Consider the following 21510-nt stretch of genomic DNA (forward strand, 5'->3'; position numbering starts at 1 on the left):
TCCCTCTGCTCGTTCCCTTCAATGCCAAATCCCTACCTCCATCACGAAATGGAAGCTCAATGACCCAGAAATAATTTGAACAAACCTATTTCACTGAGGATGCTCTCATTTTTATCTTCATTAACTCCTTCGGTCCCTGTCAAGTACGCTGAAAGCAGGATTTATGTTTTAGTTGCTGGGTCTGGAGGATCTTAAAATTTAGACAACTTGTACATTTAACTGAGGCAGAGGATATTGCATGTTTTGTAGACAGATACAAATTGTTTTCTTTTTCTATTAAAAGAGCACTGTATTACCTCATTCACTGTATCTTTTAATTGAAAGAATTTCAAGTAGCACGATACCCAAATGTTCACTAATTTTTTCTCCCAAAAGAAGTAACACCCATTTAATAAGCCCACATCTCTTCCTTTCTTAAGAGAAATCCACACGCGCACACACAGTAAGGCCGGTCTCCTCAGGTGAACGGCTGGAGCGAATCGTGGCTTACCCTGGGTGACTAGCTTTTTATAAGACTCTGCAAAAGTAAAACGCTAAAGTATGGGCAGTTCACAAGAGGCCCCAAAGCAGTAGCAATTGACGAGACACAAAAAAATACTCAGTCCTGAGGCTCACCTCCCTGATGCCCATGAAAAACCACCACTCTTGATTCGACTAATTCTGCTTTTTGTAAAACGTGGCGGCTCCTGAAAACCTGTGTTCAGAGCAGAGTTCTGCAGGCGCACGTCGCCACGCCGAGCGCCAGAGCAGCCTCACGTCCCTGAGGCCTCCGTGCCCTTCTAGCGACTGATAAAATGGAGCATTTCTATGCCAGTGGATTTCCCAATCACACCCGTCTTTGGTGAATTCTCGCAAATGCAAACATCAGTGGTACGGTCGTGAGGCCAACCTGCTCAGAGCAACTCAAAATCAGAAACAACAAAATTGAAAATTATCCATGATAAGGTCTCAAAAACACTTTCTTCAAATACATAATGGATTTCCCACAGAACCTGGTTTTATTTTTTGGATTTTATTTATTTATTTATTTGAGAGAGAGAGAGAGAGAGAGCGTGCACTTGAGTGAGCAGGGGAGGAGCAGAGGGAGAGAGAGAATCTCAAGCAGACTCTGCACTGATCATGGAGCCTGACACGGGGCTCGATCTCATGACCCCTGAGATCATGACCTGAGCCAAAAATCAAGAGTCTGAAGCTCAGCCAACTGAACCACCCAGGCACCCTGAACCTGATTCTAAGATGGTGCTTTTCTTAGCAGGATCCAAGAGGTGGGCATTTCTTTGAGACAATCTAAAAGATTCACCAACACATCCTGAACTAACAGGTGGAATGGTCTGACAGTGTATTTCCTCTCTGGGTCATTCTTACACGGGCTCTGCAATTCATTCAAAAGCCAAGTTGCACTGTGCAGAATTTTGAAACTATAGGAAACCAGTGAAGAGAAAGATGCTATTCACCATTAAACTGGGATTTAGTCTCCATTCTCTAGAGCTTATGACAAAGAGCCAGAGACTTAATCTTGAGGCTAGTTTTCCCTCACATGGCCCTACAGACCGGTCAAGCAGAACTTACCAGAAGCATTGCTGATGTGCCATTGGGCCTGGATAAGTGGATGGACATTTCAGGAAACATCCTGTCAATGCGGCTGATCACATCATCAACATATCTAAGTGGGAAAAAGAAACACATATGTATGAACTGGAACCTTGGTGAAGGAAACACAAATCGACAGTATGCGAAAGACGTCTCTCTTCAGCTGTTTATCAGTGCAATACAGCCAAGAAGGCAAATGGGATTTATAAGTCTTTTTACAAAAAATACTACTCCCTCGTTCCTCCTTTTGCCTTTCAGGGCCAATCAGTGTTTAGTGCATTCTACTGGTATTTACTTCCATATTTCTACATGGTATGTTTTTAATGCCAGCTCTTGCTTTTTCATCTCATTTTATTTTTTTTAAGTTTTTATTTAAATTCTAGTTAGTTAACGTACAGTGTTAATAGCGCTTTTAGGTGTACAATATAGCAATTCAACAAATCTGTACAACATCCACTGCTCCTTACAGGAGCATTCCGGAACCCCCCCCCTATTTCACCCCACCCCCTCCCCGGTGACCAGCAGTGTGTTCTCTAGAGTAAACAGTCTGGTTTTGGGTTTGTTCCCCCTTCTCTTTTTCCCTCCTTTGCTCATTTGTTTTATTTCTTAAATTCCACATGTAAGTGAAATCGTATGGTATTTGTCTTTCCCTGGCTTATTTCACTTGGTATAATACTCTAGCTCCACCATGCAGTTGCAAATGGCAAGATTTCATTCTTGTTTAAGCTAAATAATATTCCATTGTGTGTGTGTGTGTGTGTGTATTTTTTCCTTTATCCATTCTTTATCTGTTCATCAACTGATGGACACTTGGGCTGCTTCCATAATTTGGCTATTGTAAATAACGCTGCTATAAACACTGGGGTGCATATATCCCTTTAAATAAGTATCTTTGTATTTTGGGTAAATATCTAGTAGCGAGATTGCTGGATTATAGGATAGTTCTATTTTTTAACTTTCTGAGGAACCTCCATACTGTTTTCCAAAGTGGCTGCACCAGTTTACATTCCCAACAGTGTAGGAGGGTTCCCCTTTCTCTGCATCCTCGTCAACACCTGTTGTTTCTCGTGTTATTGACTTTGGCCATTCTGACAGGCGTGAGGTGATATCTCATTGTAGTTTTGACCTGTATCTCCCTGATGATCAGTGATGTTGAGCATCTTTTTATATGTCTGTTGGCCGTCTGGATGTCTTCTTTAGAAAAATGTCTATTCATGTCTTCTGCCCATTTTTAAATTGGATTATTCCTTTTCTGGGTGTTAAGTTTTATAAGTTCTTTATATATTTTGGTTACTCAGCCTTTATTGGATATGACATTTGCAAATATCTTCTCCCATCCCATAGGTTGCCTTTTAGTTTTGTTGACTGTTTCTTTTGACTGTGCGGAAACTTTTTATTTTGATGTAGACCTAGGAGTTTATTTTCGCTTTTGTCTGCCTTGCTTCAGGAGACCGATCTAGTAAAAATCTGCTATGTCTGATGTCAGAGAAATTATTGCTTATGCTTTCTTCGAAGACTTTTATGGTTTCAGGTCTCACATTTAGGTCTTCAATACATTCTGAACTTTGTGTATGGTGAAGGAGAATGGTCCAGTTTCATTCTTTTGCATGTTGCTGTCCAGTTTTCCCAACACCGTTTGTTGAAGAGACAGTCTTTTCTCCTCATTGGATATTCTTTCCTATTTGTTAGATTAATTGACCATTATAATTGTGGGTTCATTTCTGAATTTTCTATTCTGTTTCATTGATCTTCATGTCTATTTTTGTGTCAGTACCATACTGTTCCAATTACTGTGGCTTTGGAATAGAACTTGAAGTCTGGAATTGTGATGCTTTCAGCTGTGCTCTTCTTTTTCAAGAATGCTTTGGCTCTTTGGGGTCTTTTGTGGTTCCATACACATTTTAGAACTTTTTGTTCTAGTTCCATGAAAAATGCTGTTGGTATTTTGATAGGGATTGCACTAAATGTGGAGACTGCCTTGGGTAGTAAAGACATTTTAACAATATTTGTTCTTCTAATCCATGAACATGGACTGTCTTTCCATTTCTTGGTGTCATCTTCAGTTTCTTTCAACAGTATTTTATAGCTTTCAGAGTACAGGCTTTCACCTCTTTGGCTAGGTTTATTCCTAGGTATCTTACTGTTTATGGTGCAATTGTAAATGGGACTGATTCCTTCATTTCTCCTTCTGCTGCTCCGTTACTGGTATATTGAAATCCAACAGATTTCTGTACATTGATTTTTGTATCCTGCGACTTTACTCAATTCGTGTATCGGTTCTAGCAGTTTTTTTGGTGGAGTCTTTCAGCTTTTCTATATATAGTATCGTGTCATCTGCAAATATGAAAGTTTTACTTCTTCCTTGCTCATTTGGGTGCCTTTTCTTTTTGTTGTCTTATTGCTGTGGCTAGGATGCTTTCATTGTAAGCATGACCTAGTGACCTTCTTCTATAGGAGATCAGAATTTAGCTGTCACCATCCTGGCACTGGACTCTAATCCAGAGGCTCCTCCCCCTGCCCTTCTGGTCTAGGGACGGTGGCAGCTTCCTGCTGCTCCTCTCTGGCAGCCTCACTGTCTCCTGTTTGGCTTCTCACCTCAATCATCTACATAACCAATGCCCTGGATTAAATTCTCTCAGTTTTAAATACCTGAATTCCTGTTTTCCTGGTTGGACTCTAATGCAAGTTATATCATAATTTTTGCTTAAATCAGTATTTGGTGTGTACATTCTAAAATCTCTGCATATATATTTAAAAAAAATTTTTTTTTGAGAGAGAGAGAAGGAGAGAGAGAGAAAGAATCCTGAGCAGGCTCCATGCCCAGCATGAAGCGGAACACATGGCTTGATTGCATGACCCTGAGATCATGACCCGAGCCGAAATCAAGAGTTCGACACTCAAGTGACTAACCCACCCAAGCGCCCCAAATCTCTGCATCTGTTCTAAGTAGCTGAGCCACACAGGGGTTCATGAGTACATACATTTATTTGTCTAGCTCTCTGTTTTGCCTTTTCACTTGGTTAGTGTTCTGTGTGCCTCCTACAGTGCTATCCCTGAACTCTACACCCGAGAGTTCTGAAACTCTCCCTCACTAGTCAGACATACCAGGCAATCTGTCAGGTCCGTTTTTCCCTGGACACATTCCTCCGAAAGAAAGTCTTCTCTTTTTCTGGCCCAAATGGAACTTAACTCTCTTAAGGTTTAATAATCACCGACATTAAGTACTTAGCATGGTGTCTGGCACATACTAAGGACTGGAAAATTACAAATACTTTCACTGGGACATCGTGGGCCTGCTCTGCAGAAATGCGCTCTCTTAGCGGGATGAACTCTCCCCACCAGTGGAGGCTTGCTGTGACGGTGCCAACCCACAGCACCAACAGAGCTGGGTCTGGCTCACATCCTTTGAGAATAAAATCATACCAGCACTTGTGCTCACCACCCAATCACACTGGGGATGTATAATACAATAGCTGAGATGCAAAACTATCTATTAAGGGTTTTGTATTGGATTTCGTATCCATTGGATATGATAAATTAAATTACATATCCATTAGATCAGGGACATATAAAAGCTATGCTCTCTTGGGAGAAGAGGGAGATTAACGCTCCACTCACAGCATGAAGATTTTAGTTCAAAACCTGGGACTCACAAGAGACAGCAGACAACATAATGCCATTTGTTAAAAAGTGAACACCAATGTGTCAGTTATGAAGGTCAGGGAGTAATCGCACTGATGAACCTATCAGGTTTTCGTCAGAGAACGTCCTGTACAGTTTCAGACTGGGAGCTGAAGGGAGGGAAAACCACAGGAGGCCCAGTGGTAAGGAAACAAGGACAGTAAGCAGACTGAAGCAGTGGTGTCTGAGAAGAGGGGTTGTGGAAGGCCATTTGCTCCTGGGAAAGGGGGCTGACGGGAGACTGACATCTTTCAAGTGTGTGAGCAGCTTTTAGGAACTCAGTACCAAATAGTTCTCTCCCACCTCTAGAAAGGACCGTAAGATAAAGACAAGGCCTTAAAAAGTGAACTAGCTCAGAAAGAATGAGAGGTATTTCTTAAAAGCAAAGCCCCATGCTTTTATTTTTAAGGTTTTATTTTTTTTAAGTAATCTCTACACCCAACATGGGGCTCAAACCCATAAGCCCAAGATCAAGAGTCGCACGCTGCACCGAGCCAGCCAAGTGCCCCGCCCCGTTCTGTTGATTTTTTTAAAGATTTTATTTATTTATTTATGAGAGAGAGAGAGTGCATGTGTGTGAACTGGGGGGGGGGGAAGCAGAGGGAGAGGGACAAGTAGGCTCCGCAGTCAGCAGAGACCCCAACTTGGGGCTCAGTCCCACGACACCAAGATCACGACCTGAGCCAAAATCAAGAGTCAGACGCTTAACTGACTGAGCCAGCCAGGTGCCCCCTTCCATTCTGCTGACTTTTAAAATGGCTGAGAAAACAACCTTTCCTGGATGGTAAGGAACAGACCAAGACATGGCATGTCATCTCGCACAGTCCCCTTCTAGATTCACAGCTTCATGATACAACCTTGGCTTTAGGCGTAAACGCTACAAACGGGTAAAAAGATGAAGGAAGGAGGAAGCGAAATCATGTTGCATCACTGCCTGATGTTTTTTGAAATGGTGGAAGACACATGGCAAGCTTCATGTCAAAAGTTTACACCAAGTCACTGGAAACATTTCAGCATTTACATACTTCTTTTCTAAATCTCTGTGTATGGTTGAAACCCAATTACTTCAGACTCAGCAGGAAGCAAAAATCCACTGTCCTGTGTGATTGGAAGTCATTGCTAAGTATATGCTAATGAGGAGGGGGCGGGCAATGTCTTCGGAACCAATCCTCAATCAATAACCATCATAGCTCTGGACAGGAGAATGCAAATGAATATGCAGGACTTCAGTACAGAGGTAACATCATAATTTGCTCTCTCTCGTACCTTTCACCTTGAAGCTTTCAAAATGCTTTCTGGAAAACCTGTCTCTTTACTGGGCTAAGGAAACACGGGAATAATGAGTAGGTTACGCGATGATTCCAGAAACCAAGCTCAGGCCATGGATTTCTAGGATTCCATGCCAAATACCCGACTTTGCTTGCTTTTTAGTGAGGGCCAAAGTTCTAAACGGGAAGACAATAAATGTCCCCTGCCATGTGTGGATTCCTTTAGCTATGAGATCTGTCAACACAGGACAGTGGAGAGGTCTAGGGTGGCACTTTGGTTTCCTCCCCCATCAGTGATCTCAGATGAAGCTCAGCAAACTCAATCCAAAGATTTCAAGAAGCAAAAATGAATCTGAAGGAGACTGTTTTTCATTCACACGCTTAACATAAAGGAGATGCAGATTTTCTTTTTACAGGTGACATTATGTATTTGCCAAAAAGAGAAAGAGAGAAAGTCAGCTGCATTTTTAACTGAGGAAAACAATGTCTAAATCCTAGAAGCAAAAATCAAAACATTTCATTTTCAGATACACCCAACCTTTAAAACGCAAATCCACCACTAGTAACTTGACAGAAGTAAGGAAAGCTAGGAACGTCAAATTAAGAAGCAGGAGACAGAATGACACTTTCTTTTTGCCGTGGGGGGGCAGGGGAGGTGGTCTTCGCTGTACTACCGCCCTGGCAGCACTTAGAGGGATGCTGCTTCCCGAGCCCGCGAGCTCGCCAGCGTCTGCACAGAGCTCGGCAACGTGTCGCGTCCCACTTTGAGTGCAGGGCTGAGGACAGGTAGAACAGCGTGCTCTCCGCCTACACGTCCACCATATGCTCCACTCCGTTCTGTGGCAGGATCGAATTCCTTTAAATTTTACCTTTGGAATATAGGCAAACAAGCAGTAACACAGCAGTGGTGACTAGTTTACACTTGAGCAGACGCGGCGCGGAAAGACATTAATTTAGTGCCAAATTGAGCAGTGAGTCACAATTTGCACATATCTGTCAACCTGTTAACAGGGTAATAACTTGGAAAGATTGCTGTTCCTATTTACATTACAGAGGACTTTCGAAACGGAGAGCTGCCTGAAGCTCTCCTCCCGAAGCACCCGGCCGATGAGCTGGCTTATGGTCCAAGAATCGGACAAGAAACACAAACTCCTAGAAATCACAGGTTCAGATCAAGGTGTGATTCAGAACTTCAATATTTTCAGGCAGAAAGTTAACTCTAAGCAATTAGAGAATCCAGTCTCCCTGTTCTGCTCCCCAGTTCCAGTCAGACTCTCGATGGTTTCCCCTCCGATTTTTCCTAGTGCGATCCAACCAATTCTTCTCGAGGTCTGCAAAGGCTCCCTTCAGACTGAGCTTCCATCTCAACGACTTCAACATCTTGGCGCATCAGAAATGATGACGCCATTCTCAGATTTCTAACATTACTTTTGAAGCCCAATAAGCCTTGTTCTTCCTGATTGTCTTCAAGTAGCTTGGCCCGTTCCTTTCAACGTCCTTAATCAGAGAATTAAAAAACACCAAGCACTCAGAGGTCCTCTTATCAGAGGACCGTCAATCTAGGAATGAGCAGCATCTCCACGAGGTGGCTCCCCCTACCACATCTCACCAGGCAGTTCCTGGACTGCCGGACCGCCAGCCCAGCATCCCCACCCAATCACCCCACCGCAGCCTCGTGGAACACACACACAAACACTGCCTACAAAACCTAAAGGCTTTCTGCAGACACATAAAAGACTATCGGGTTTTCCAATTTCTTTTATCAGCGTCTTTTAATCTTCCTGGATCACAACCCTCTAAGAAGGTACTGAAAACTAAAATGCACGTCAGCATAGCATTTCACGTACAGCTGTCTGTGGTTCACAGGCCCCTTAAAGCCCATTCCTGAACCCCAATTCAGAATAACTGCTCTAGACCTGTTTTGGAATGGAGGTATTTGGTTTTCTTCTTTGTTCTTTTCCGAATGGTAAGTTTTACTTTTCAACAAAGCTGCCTTCATGCGAGAAATGCGTTCGTACTTGCTGCAGCCTAGAAGTGAACACACCGAAGTAATACAGGGGTACGATGACTCGAACAGTCCTTGTAATCCCAAAATCATGCTTCCGTGATGGAGTCCACGGTTAGTTTCTCTTTGTTTGCCTGTGATGAAACACCTGCCTCTCATTGTTACTTAGTCTTTCCAACAAAGTCAAGGACCTGCTTCTGTGACCTTAGAGGTCACCTGAGAGTGAGCAACCATTTCTACCCTCCAAAGCCGTATCACCCATGCTTTCTAGAAGCTCCTTGCTTGTATCAAGAAAGAGGCCCCTGCTTTCTGCATCACTGCTTAAGACACAGCTCGGTGGTGAGCTTAAGTCTCGGGTCCTGAGGGGGCCGAGGCGGCTCCTACTGCCCAGCCTCAGCTGGCCTCCTTCTTCCACGACCCCGAGCAGGCTTGCACTACCCTTGCATGCTGTGCACACTCTGCATTCTCTGCCTGGAAGGGTCTTCCCACTAATCCTTCTGCTCCCATGCCCAGGTCAGTCCAGCTCACGCTTCAAGTCTTTGGTTTCCAGCTTAAATGACACTTTCTCAGGGAGCCTTCCCGGACCCCCGCCCTCAGCCCCATCAGTCGGTGTACCCTACCTCACTTCCTATGGCACTTTTAATTTCTCTTTGTAGCTCCCATCCCAGTCTAATTAAGCAATTTTTCTAGTGATTATTTGCTTAGTGTCTGTCTCTCTGAAAGACTCCTCTGCAGGCTGGCAGAGCTGCTTTGTTCAATGCTGAATCCCAGCACCTTGCTGTGGTGCCTGGTACCCACCGGATGCTCCTTGAATATCGGCTGAATGAGTACACAGGACATTAAAAGTAAGCCATGGAGACTGGGCAGGTAGGAAACAACTCAAATGCAAAGTTCTCTGCCACGGACGAAGGTCGGAGGTGCCAGAGAGGGCATTACATTGGCCACCAAAAGGCACAAACAACAGCAACCGGAGAGCTGCACAGACAGACCTCAAAGAAAGCAGGGGAGATTCTTCAAAGTCTTACAGCTTTACATGCAGCTACAAATCCCTGCATCTGTTTTAATAGAAGCTCGATGCCTCTTAGAACCAAGAGCCTTCTAAAGAAGTCCACTGTGTTTCTGACGTGCCGGTTTTAAAATGTTGCTTTTAATGAACTAATTAATTCTGCAAAAACATTAGTCCAGAGATGCGTGCTACCAAATTGGGATTACAATACCAAAACGATAACAAAACAGAATGTGGAAGACATTTCTAAAGATATCAGTTTTGCAAAACATTAATTTTCTACTCTACGCAGTAAAATATATTGCAAACTATTTGTTATCAAAAGCCTTAAAATAATTTGCTGGACAGATGGCTTGGTTCTCTAAAGTCTGACCCCTCCTCAAAAGAAAAAAAAAAAAAACCCTAACCGACAAACCTGGACTCCAGCCAGTGATCCCGTGTTAGTGAGATGTTTAGCAGCTCAAAGCAGATTTAAATAGCATCTACCCCACACAGTGTGTACCACACATGCTGTTCATTTTCTCCATCCATACAAAATCTGAAAGTTAGGAGTGCATATATTAATAAACCACCTTTTTGGGGAGATGGTAATGCCCAGCAGCTATCAAAAAGAGAATCATTTGTAAGCGCTGAAAATGATTCAAGATTTTCCTCCCCACCTGTCCAGAATGATGAGTCCAACAGGACTTCCAGTGGGTGGGAACAGAAGGGGGTTTGTTTAATTACTCCACGGGAACGAGACTGCCTGAGACTCAGCAATCGGTCTCAATGTCTGCTCAAGAAAGAAGACGGGAAACCTAGGTCCAACTTCTCAGATTTGTAAGATATTTGTATCAAGTGTGTGAAAGCCTTCCGGTCATTCTCTAAACTGTACACGAAAAGGCAACACTAGATGTACCACAGACGGCAACAAGAGCACTTGCTTCCGGTTCTGCCGCATCGTTTACACACTCCTTCACTCTCCCTGCCCATGATATTAGTCGTGCTATTATTCTCCTCTAAGGAAAGACACTCAGAACTTCACAATCTCTTTATGGAAACTCAACACCTAAGCAGAGAGGGCTGTCAAGGTTAGGAAGTGCTGCTTCCCTGGAGTGAAACGGTGGCCAGGTCAGAGAAGTGGAAGGGAGCTTCTCCTGTTCTCTCCTTAGTAGTTTATGAACTTTCAACTACGTGAATATGTTACCAGAACAAATGGAGGGGAACCACCAAACAAAAGCCACACTACATTTTCACAAGCTGAAATCAATGCACAAAGACCCATCACATACAGAAACAGAGAAACGAACCTGCCTGCCTTCCTTCTTCCCCGGTGGGGGCCATGCAGCCTAGGAAATTCATAGGTGTGTATGAACTAGAACACAAGGCAAATACCATCTAAACCAGAATTCTTCCATATGACTGAGCAGGATTTAGAGAGGTCATGCATTGTAAACTACCCCTAATAGATCTATTAATACATATTTACTGAGTGCCCACAGTGCTTGACAATAACTGTGTTCAGGGAATGCTTGTAAACACTCAGGACAGGAAACAGTGGAGTGAACTGCCCACAAAAGGCTTTCTGTGAGGGCTGGATGGCTGGAGGGATGGCTCTAGCCTGTGCTTTCTGCTGGAAAGTCAGGATGAGCAGGAAAGCGGTTACTGCTTTCCAGTTTTCAAAGCACTTCTGCATTCCTTATCTCATGTGATCGCTCACCAACTCTGGGAAGTAAGAAGGGCAAGTCCAAAACTCCCGTTTTATAAATGACAGAAAAAAGAAGGTTAAATGACTTGCCCAAGGGAGCAGCACAGCCAAGCGGCAGAGCTGAGCCCGGAACCTACGTCTAACTCCCCACTTCAGGGCTTTCTTGCACACCACAGTGCTTTCGTTAGGTCTCTTAGGATTCTGTAGAAAAAGCAGATTTCATTTCTGTCATTCCCCAGACTTTTACATAACAATGGGGAAATTTTAGGAGCATATTAATGAAATGAAATCAATTTATGATTTCCTTTCTTTCCGGTCATTCAGGAAATACTCATTCAGTGCCTAAGTGAGCCAGGGACACAGTACTGAGTCGGGTGGACTCCGTCCACGTGGGGCTTACACTTCACTTGCCGACAAGCCATTTTCCTTCAAGGCCACAGGCTGATCTCCTGAAAAACAGGACAACGAAGTCAAATTTCCTTCCATTTCCTGCTGGGTTTTTGACATGGAAACTCTCCATTAATGTGTGAAATTGTCAGGTAACAGAAAGGCACAAAATACTTGGGCATTTTATATTAATAACTAAGTATTTATTCAGATATCTGTGGGCCCCAGTGTTTCTCCTAAAACATTTAAACAATGGATTAAGCTTAGGAAAGAATTATAATTTCACCCAACATCTACCTCCTCTACAAGCCCTTACATGTTACAGACAGAGGGGGAAAAACCCAAACAAGAAAAAACTCACATTGAGCTTTCCGGCAACACCAATTAGCAACAGTCACTACATCACCATCTCCAGTCAGATCTGGTGACATGACACTCGGAGCTCAGACCAGGCAGTGAGGCATGTGTGAACAACTCACACCATGAGAAAGCACCCCCGGGCCTCTGACTTTCAACCAGGGAGCTGGTCAGGACAGACGATGCACGCCGGAAAGCTCTACCCCTTCCCAAATTCCCACAGCTTTCCTGCCCAGCCCCGGTTACAGCTGAGGCTGGGTTTACTAAGCGCAGTCTGGCCTGTTCAGATCTGGCACTTCTTGGTAATGCTTTCATGTGGTGACCGTGTTCCACTAATTCAGAATTTGCTGCACGTGAGCAGAACAAGAGTCTGTTCCTATCTGACTTTTAGTGTCCCTGAGAACAGACATGGTAGATTCCATGATGAGAGATGCCAAAGATAATGCAAACCATCCCTGAACACATAACTTGTTCCAACCATAACAATACATTAAGAAATGCAGGGAAACACAAAACTTCCCCCCCCCGGCCCCCACCATTCCTGGGACAAATATGTTTGTATGACACAGTTTTATTTTCACTCATCAGGCCATCACTCCTTGAGGAGAGAGTCTGAGGCCCACTCGTCTCCAGTCCCTGCAATGCTTTTGCACTGAATACACATTTCATAAGTATTCCGTGGACGGGACTGGGTTGAGCAGACTGGATCAAGGCTAAATAAAAAATAAAGAGTCAGCAGAACCGTGTTTTGTAATTGTTCCTTTTATAAAAAGTAAAAAATTCGAAACCAGAAAATACCACCCACCAGTCTGTAGACACAGTGAGGTTGTTTCTTTCTGCTCCTCGTTTCTGCCGGCAGCTGGGTTAGAAGGCAGACTTGATGACGACAAATGGAAAGTAATGGAACCCGAAGCAGATCTTCCTGGGTAGGGTCTCTGGATGGGCACTCAGGGGGCTTTCCCACACATGTTTGCCTGGAGCACTCGCTGATCCCCTAATCTGACATCCCTAATCTGATCCCCCAGTTTCTCTGCTGGCCCAAACCTTCAGCAGAAGACCCCCGATGAATGACGGCTCAGCACTGTCACTCATGGTGGCCTTCATAGTACATTCCACAGTCTCTCCCACACGTCTGGGACACTGACTATTTAACATTTACCTTTCCCACCTGACGGAAAACTCCATGGAGGGGAGGCACAGTCCGTCTCCTTCCTTGCCGCCAGCCCCCGCACACTGTCCGGTGCACAGCAAGGTCTCTGCGGATACCTGCCTGCGCGGAGACTCCTCGCAAGTGTCTGCAGCAGAGCAGAGCCTGAGGCCGGGGCTTAGGAATCCCACGGACCCCAACGCTCTCCATCTCACTCTGCCCTCATCTCAAGTTACTTTAGCCTCTCTAAGCTTTGGTTTCCTCCTCTGTAACATAAAGATAAAAGGGCTACCTTCTCCATGTGGTCACTGTGGGAATTAAATGAGAACAGAGCACATACAGCACCTGGCAGAAAATAAGCAGTTAGCAACATCAGCTGTTCCTTTTTTATGTACAAATACTGCCTTTTTCTTAAGAAACTTTTGCTTGAGTCTGAAGGAATAAAAGCCCCAGCAAGTCAACTACCCNAATTAAATGAGAACAGAGCACATACAGCACCTGGCAGAAAATAAGCAGTTAGCAACATCAGCTGTTCCTTTTTTATGTACAAATACTGCCTTTTTCTTAAGAAACTTTTGCTTGAGTCTGAAGGAATAAAAGCCCCAGCAAGTCAACTACAGACTGAAAACTGCTTGAAGAATAAGCATTAAAGGTAGGGAATGTTCTTTCTGGTGTCCTGCTCATTTTTAAACACATGACTGCATTAGTTAGTAAGGAGAATTCTTTTCATTATTTTCTAAGGAAGACATATGGGAGAAAGGGAAAACTGTTGCTGATCCAGGAACAGGGCTTAGTATGGAAGTGGGATGGAGTGCCTAGATCCGGCTTCGAGAATGGGATCGAGACTGGATACCTTTCCTGCCCCTCCACGTCACATCTCCCCCTTCCTCCACTCTGCGCTGTGCGCCAGGAGGCTGACTTACACACCGGCTCCATCAACAAGCTTTCTAACCTCTGGCTTCCAGTTGGGTTCTGGGTAATGGGAGGCACTAGCTGGAGATTCAGAGGACAGACGCCTGAAGGCTCGGGTCGTGGAGGGCGCCTGTGACAACTCAGGACCGACGAATACCAAAGACCCCAACCTACGGCGATGAAGGTCTGGTTCACCCCCCATCTGGCACAGGTATGAGCAGCAGAGGGTAATAAGGACTTGGACTGGGGGGTGGCACAAGTCGGCTAGGACTACTCACTTCGATTTTGCTTCCAGCTGCAGGGGGGCGGTGATAGCTATGTTTTGTGTTCCCTGTTTCTCCAACCCCCCTGCCCTCCTACCTTACATACAGAGCATGGGGTGGGAGTAAGACCAAAGAGACACGCTCCCTTCCAGACCAGCCCTCTCCTCCACAGTGTTCCCTGCCCCGGCCGGCTGAGCCATGTGGACCTCCACGACAGCTCCTTTCCCGCTGGCTTCTGGATGGGTTTGGTGGAACGGAGGCACTGGCAGGTAATGTGGAAGGTAGAAGGTGGGGGCGGTGAGGGTAGACACTCTGCCAGCTCCATCACCAGGAACAGGTAGCATCCCTCATTACAGCTCTAACTCGGGCTTCCCGGGGGACGGCACTACTGCCTGCGGCCCCGACACGGCCTGCACCTTTAGTGCCTGCCCCTTCGGTGACAGTCTTCTGTAAAGTCTCCTCAAACTGCAAACAGTCCCCTTGCTGGAGTCTCCTCCCAGGACAGTAGAAGACTCTTCTCGAGGAAAATGTATGACATTAACACCAGCCCTGCAATTTACCCACTACAATAAGAAATACAGTAAACTGAAAAATAGTCCAATTAAATGAGGGTAATGGTGATATGAAAAGTCTAAACTGGTAACAAAATAAAACTTGACAGAGCCTCGGCTTCCTACTTAATTCAACATCATTCATTTAACAAGTATTTCCTGGAGTGTTTTAACTGCGGGTATGGGTAGTTTTAAAATGCAAGGCATTCAGACAAAATAAAGGAATCACGATGAGAGGATTTCCCCCATGAGAAACGGGGATCCCAGTCTCATCTTCTGCTCTTCCCCTTGTTCCCTCTTTCTTCATAAAGGGACCAGCGCCTCTGAGCCGCAGGCAGAGTGTATCCCTTCTTGGACCAGGGTAAGTACTAGCTTGCTTTCCTCTCTCTCTAAGGCCAGACTAACAATTCCCACAGTGTGATGTCTATATTCACAAAGTGGTAGATGAGGTGATGTTAGGTGATACAGATGGACAAACATTTTTCATTTGAATATATATGTATATAGAAAAATATATAACTAGCAAATAAAACCTGTGATTTCATTTCTAGAATGAGGCTAAGTTTTAATAATTCGTTTAAAGAAAAATATTATGCAAATAATAGAACAGCTGACCAAGGTTATGGCAAAAGTCCTAAAGGTGGCTTCTAAAGGACTAAGTAGAGGAATCCCCTTCAAGTAAGGCAGGTAATTAAACAGCTTGGTTCAAAAAGATTTTTCTCATCTTTGTATATTGTGTTTTTTTCCATTCTAAACAAATCTTCATTTTCGTATCTTTAAAAAGAAAAGACCCTCATGCATACATCGGAGATGCTGCAGAGAGGGAAATGGACAGGCATCCTAGGAGGGGCCAGGGAGTTGAGGTCAGCAATACCGCGAAGCTCGGGCTGTGGATGATCCATCACCCCAGGAGCTGACTACACTGGAACGTGAGTCTGGGAACGTGCAGTCTGAGAGCATGGGGAAGAGGGTCTCCATGATAGAAAATAAAATGGCTTTCACATAAGCAGCAGCATGTACGGCCACTGGCCCCAAAATTCCTTTTGTCATCTCCAAAAGGAGTCAAATATTGTGCCATGACACATTTCTCCCAGTGGAGCCAAAGCTAGGATTCTACCTGAGACACGCAAGTGAGGCTTGCAGGCCCTGAACAAGCTCTCAGAGGCGCCCTCTACAGGTGTATGGGGGCATCCCCAAACTACAAGCACAACCCTTCTATTTCCCTGAATGGAGAAATCGCGTGGCTGTCTTCAAATCCTACACAAACTCTTCTCCGCTGCAAATCAGAGGAGAAATAAGGTGAATCAGTTTGGCTTCCTGCTCACCCACACCACCACTGCTCCTCTGAGCTCTACTGACGAGTAGTCACCGTGGCACCCTATCCCAAGGAAACTTTCCTCTGCCCAGGGAGGGGGATAAACTTTACGGGAATAAAGCCCATCATTTATAAACAAGGAAGGTCACAAGAATGATTTAAAAAATAAAGAAAAGAATAAAAGCCCAGAAGGGTGACTTCATCCAGAAGATACAACAAATCCTAAACGTGTGTGCTCCTAAAAAGAGTCAGCAACAGGCCTTTCTTAGTTACTAGAACAAGCAGATAGAAAATCAGTAAGACAGAACACTTGAACAATGCTCTCAACTAACTTGACCTGAATGACATATATATCCTACACCCCCAAACAGTAGTATATACACACTTTTCAACTGCAAAGAGAACATTCACTCAGACAGACCATAAGCTGGGTCTTAAAACAAATCTAAAAATCATGCAGAATGTGGTGTTCTCTGACCACAGCTGAAGTTAAAAATCAGTAACAAAAATACATCAGGAATCAGGGCCCCTGGGTGGCTCAGTTGGTTAAGCATCTGCCTTCGGCTCAGGTCATGACCCCAGGGTCCTAGGATTGAGGCCCCGCATCGGGCTCCCTGCTCAGCAGGGAGCCTGCTTCTCCCTCTCCCTCTGCCTGCTGTTCCCCCTGCTTATGCTCTCTCTCTGTAAAATAAATAAAATCTTAAAAAAAAAAAGAAATATATGTGTGTATATGTATACATATACACATATATAGAAAGCCCCCCAGATATTTAGAAATTGAACATAATTCCTAATAATTCATGAGACAAAGAATGAATCACAAAGAAAATAAGAAAGTATATTGAACTGAATTATAAAAATATATAAAAGTGTATAGAATGCAGCCAAAACCACGTTTAGAGGGAAGTTTATAGTTCAAAAACGCTTACATAAAAAATAAAAAAAGAGTGAGAGATCAAAGATCTACGCTTCCATTTTAAGTTAGAAAAAGAAAAGCAAAGTAAACCCAAAGTAAGGAGAAGGAAGGCAATAATGTATGTAAATAAATGAAATAGAAAACAGACAAAAAGTAGAGAAAAATCATTGAGGTCAAAAGCAGATAATTTGAAGGAAAATTAGTAAAACTAAGAAATCTCTAGCTAGATTGATCAAGGAAGAAAAAAGAGCAAAGACACAACTTACCAATATCAGGACTGAATGAGGAGATACCGCTCAGACTACAGAGACATTAGAAAGGTAGTGAGGGAATATTATGACCAACGTTATACCAATGCACTCAATGACTTTGATAACATGGACAGCCCCTGAGACATAAGTCAGACAACTGATTAAGAAGAAATAAAAACCTAAGGAGCTCCTATCTACACTTCTTAAAAATTGAGTTTGTTATCAAAATCTTTCTCAATAAAGCAAGCTCCAGGCCCACATGGGTTCACTGGTTAATTCTATCAAACATTTAGGGAAGCAATAACATGAATTATACAGAAACTTTCAGAAAAAAGAAGAGGGAACGTTTCTCAACTCATTTAATGGGGCCAGTATCGTCCCTGATACTGAAACAAGACAAAGCCACTACAATAATATATTCCTCATAAACAAAGACACAAAATTCCTTAACAAAATATTAACAGGGGCGCCTGGGTAGCACAGCGGTTAAGCGTTCTGCCTCCGGCTCAGGGCGTGATCCCGGCGTTACGGGATCGAGCCCCACGTCAGGCTCCTCTGCTATGAGCCTGCTTCTTCCTCTCCCTCTCCCACTGCTTGTGTTCCCTCTCTCGCTGGCTGTCTCTATCTCTGTCAAATAAATAAAAAAAAATCTTTAAAAAAAAAAATTAACAAATAGAATCTAGCAATACATAGAAAAGATAATATATCATGACCAAATGTATTCCAGAAAAGTAACCCTGGATTAACATTCCATGCTGTAGTGTATACATAAAATGGAATATTATGCAGCACAAAATAGGTGCACTTTATGTAAATTATACCTCAATAAACTCAATAAAATTGATTTTTAAGAATTTTTTTCACATTTTATTTATTTATTTGACAGAGAGAGAGAGACAGAGAGGGAAAATAAGCAGGGGGAGTGGGAGAGGGAGAAGCAGGCTCCCCACTGAGTAGGGAGCCTGATGCAGGGCTCGATCCCTGGACCCCAGGATCATGACCTGAGCCAAAAGCAGACACTTAACAGACTCAGCCACCCAGGCACCCCAATTAAGTTGATTTTAAATTATTTTTATTTATTTTGAGAGAGAGAGAGCACACGAGCCCTGGGAGGCAGGCAGAGGAAAAGGGAGAGAGAAACCCAAGCAGACGTCCCGCTGAGTGTGGATCCCAACATGGGGCTTGATCTCACAACCCTGAGATCAGACCTAAGCCAAAACATGAGTCTGATGCTTAACCGACTGTGCCACCCAGGCACCCCTCAATAAAGTTGATTTTTTAAAAAATATTTAGAATATGTGTTGAATTCTCTACACTAATCTCAAATATTAAATATGGGATGAGAGTCGAAATGGTTTTCAGTAAGTCTTGGGGAGACAGGCAAGAGAGTGGATCCCTTGGGGGACTCAGTCTGCTTGGTCCTGTGGCTGCATCCGTGTCGGAGAGACTGTGAGCTGCCCTGTAGCTCTAACGCACGTGAGAGCCAGCACGTTGGCAATCACAGTCCCAAGGCTCAGGCACAGAAGCTGGGTTTCATCCTCACTTCTGTCTTTGCATCAGAGCCTGGGCCCGATCTGCATGGTTGGTGAAAATGGACATGAATCCATCCCGAGGACCCCACAGGCCAAGCACGCCCCACAGCGGTCGACTTTCAGCAGGGCGACCTCATACAGCAAAGCCCTTCTGGCCTCCATATTTGCCCATCTGGACTATTAAGCATTTCACATGCTTTTGAATATAGAAAATATTTTGGGTATATTTCGATCTGTATATCACCACCAGAAATAAGATATTTCCCTCAAAATAATTTTTGGATAGAAAATATTTTCTTTTCCTATTGAGAGGGAGCAATGAATAAACCAGGAAGGCAGTACTGTAGTTCAGATCACGTGACTGGAGTCCCAGTGGTTGGGTTCAAGACCCAGCTCCACTAAGTGAGGCAAATTACCAGGCTTCATCCCTCCTCCTCTTGAGATGAGGATAATAAGAGTATCTTTCAGGGGGTAGTTGTGACGACTACAGGACATAATGCTTGGGGAAGAATCAGCACATTTCCTAGTATCTCTCTCACACACACAGTAATACAGGTTCTATAATGATGATGGTGAGTGAGTACACCAAACTCTCACCCAGAACCTAAGTAACTGGGTCCTTTTGCCAATGTGTCCTCCATCACTTCTCCTTTACCCATGGTGTGTGGGGCAGGGGGTTGTGGAAAGCCCCAGGGTCTTCTCCGCCTCTCCTACTCACTTGTGGGCTGCAGCAGGCAGCTCTTCTAGCCTGCCTGGCTTTAGTTTCCTCTTCTTTGGAAGAGGAAGGTCTCTGATGGTCCTTCTAGTTCTAGTCAGTTCAGTATACATTTCCTCAGAGTGTACTATGTGCACAAAGAAAACAATTACACAGGTCTAAAGACTCTCCATCTTTGAATGGTACATACGGTAATTATTCTAGAAAACTCAATCGATCAGAACACCCTATTCCTTAGCCTTTGCGAATTAACTGGAATCTACTGTACTGGCCGGATTTTAGTAAGATCCATCACCTCCCCCCCACCCCCCAGGGATGGAGCATGTGGCGAGTGGGCGCAGGGAGAGGAGGCGTGGCAGAGGTAGTGAGAGAGAGAGAGCATCCCAAGCAGGCCCCATGTCCAGTGCAGAGCCCAACACTGGGCTCAATCCCACGATCCTGAGATTATGACCTGAGCCGAAATCAAGAGTCAGGTGCTCAACTGACTCAGCCACCCAGGTGCCCCACCCCCATCAGCATTTTAATAGCAGAACTATTCCAAGTACAGTTCTGCATAAAACATGTTGCCTTCCTCACTGTCTGGGGTGACCCATTATTAGATATTTCCGAAGAAACCTGTAACCAGAAAAGACCACTGCAACTAACTCTTAGGACTAAAGAGGAGTATCTTAATGAAAGCCCTAGGAAACAACAATTTTGTAATCAAGGAAATTTACAGGAAGGACTCTGCCCACTACAGTTCACAAATGAATGCTGACTGTGGCTGAGTAGACTGCCCTAATGTGGCCGCGTAGGATGCTCAGAGAACATGTGTAATTAAAGGGCATGTATCTAATATGCCTTTCACTTGAGGATCTCAGAATAAAATAGATAAAAACAATTATTTATTCAAATGTTAACAGCTTTAGAAATACAAGGAGTATAAGAAGAAGTATAAGCATCCAGGTCCTTAAGGTCTTATATGTCAGACACCCACTCCTGTAAACAGGTCTGCCGGGAGAACAGACGCAGACATAACTCAGATTCAGCTGTGTCGTATCAATCACTCCATTTAATCCTCCAAATATCACCATATGCACCTACCCATGAAGGTGTAACTCGAGCTCTGACCTGAGAAGGGGTGGGTGGGTGTGCGTGTGTGTGTGTGTGCGCACGCACATGTACACACATGCAATATTTCAGTAGGCAGAGCAGATTATTCAAGAGTTAGGGACACAGCTCATAACGATAAAACAAGGTGAGTTTCTCTTGCTCAGATCTTGCACAGTTGTCTCTGACAAAGAGGACTGCAGTGAATCACCCTGTGAATGAGTCAACAACACAACGGTGTTAAAGTCAACTGCTTGAAATTGTGTTAATATGGAGGATTACGTGTAACAAGGACTCATAATCACTCCATTTGGGTAAAACCAGGTGCAGTACCAATGTGAACAATAATGAACGGATGACAAATCAGAGGGTATGCATGGAAGATGCACACACCAGTAACCCTTTTTGGAAACAAGGTGTATACAGCTGTAACAACAAGGGGAGAGAGTCTGTCTTCAGCCAAGATGAGACAGATGACACAGTTATTCCTAAAACATGCAAATGGAAGTTGCTGAGTAAAGACAGATCAATCATTCTCGGTCGATGAGAATAATAAGAGAGAGTTCCAGCAGGGAACACTGAGGTTAAATATTAGGCAAAAGTTTACAACTGGGAGGATTGCTAGCAGAATAGAGAGGCTGCTGGGAAAGGCAAGGAAATGAGGCATTTTGGGTTAAAACTCGACACCTGCCTAATTACGAGTGGAATTATTCCTACCACAGTTGAGAAGGAGGAGAGAAATGTGCCATCAGAGAGGTCTATTTGGATCTAAATGAGAATGAAAACAAGGAGGTTAAACTCCTGCTTTGCAACATTCTTAACCCTCTGGAATAAGTGA

General features: G+C 44.0%; 1 protein-coding gene across 1 annotated transcript in view; it reads right to left on the reverse strand.

Annotated features, from left to right (window-relative positions):
* Nucleotides 1-21510, reverse strand: part of MED27 (mediator complex subunit 27) — a 202933-nt gene that overhangs the window by 70579 nt on the left and 110844 nt on the right. Inside the window, exon 4 of the mRNA XM_034664726.1 lies at nt 1570-1663. Coding sequence (XP_034520617.1) covers nt 1570-1663 — 94 coding nt within the window. The remainder of the gene's footprint in view (nt 1-1569; nt 1664-21510) is intronic.

Source organism: Ailuropoda melanoleuca, chromosome 7 (assembly GCF_002007445.2).
Source record: "Ailuropoda melanoleuca isolate Jingjing chromosome 7, ASM200744v2, whole genome shotgun sequence".
Classification (NCBI taxonomy): Eukaryota; Metazoa; Chordata; class Mammalia; order Carnivora; family Ursidae; genus Ailuropoda; species Ailuropoda melanoleuca.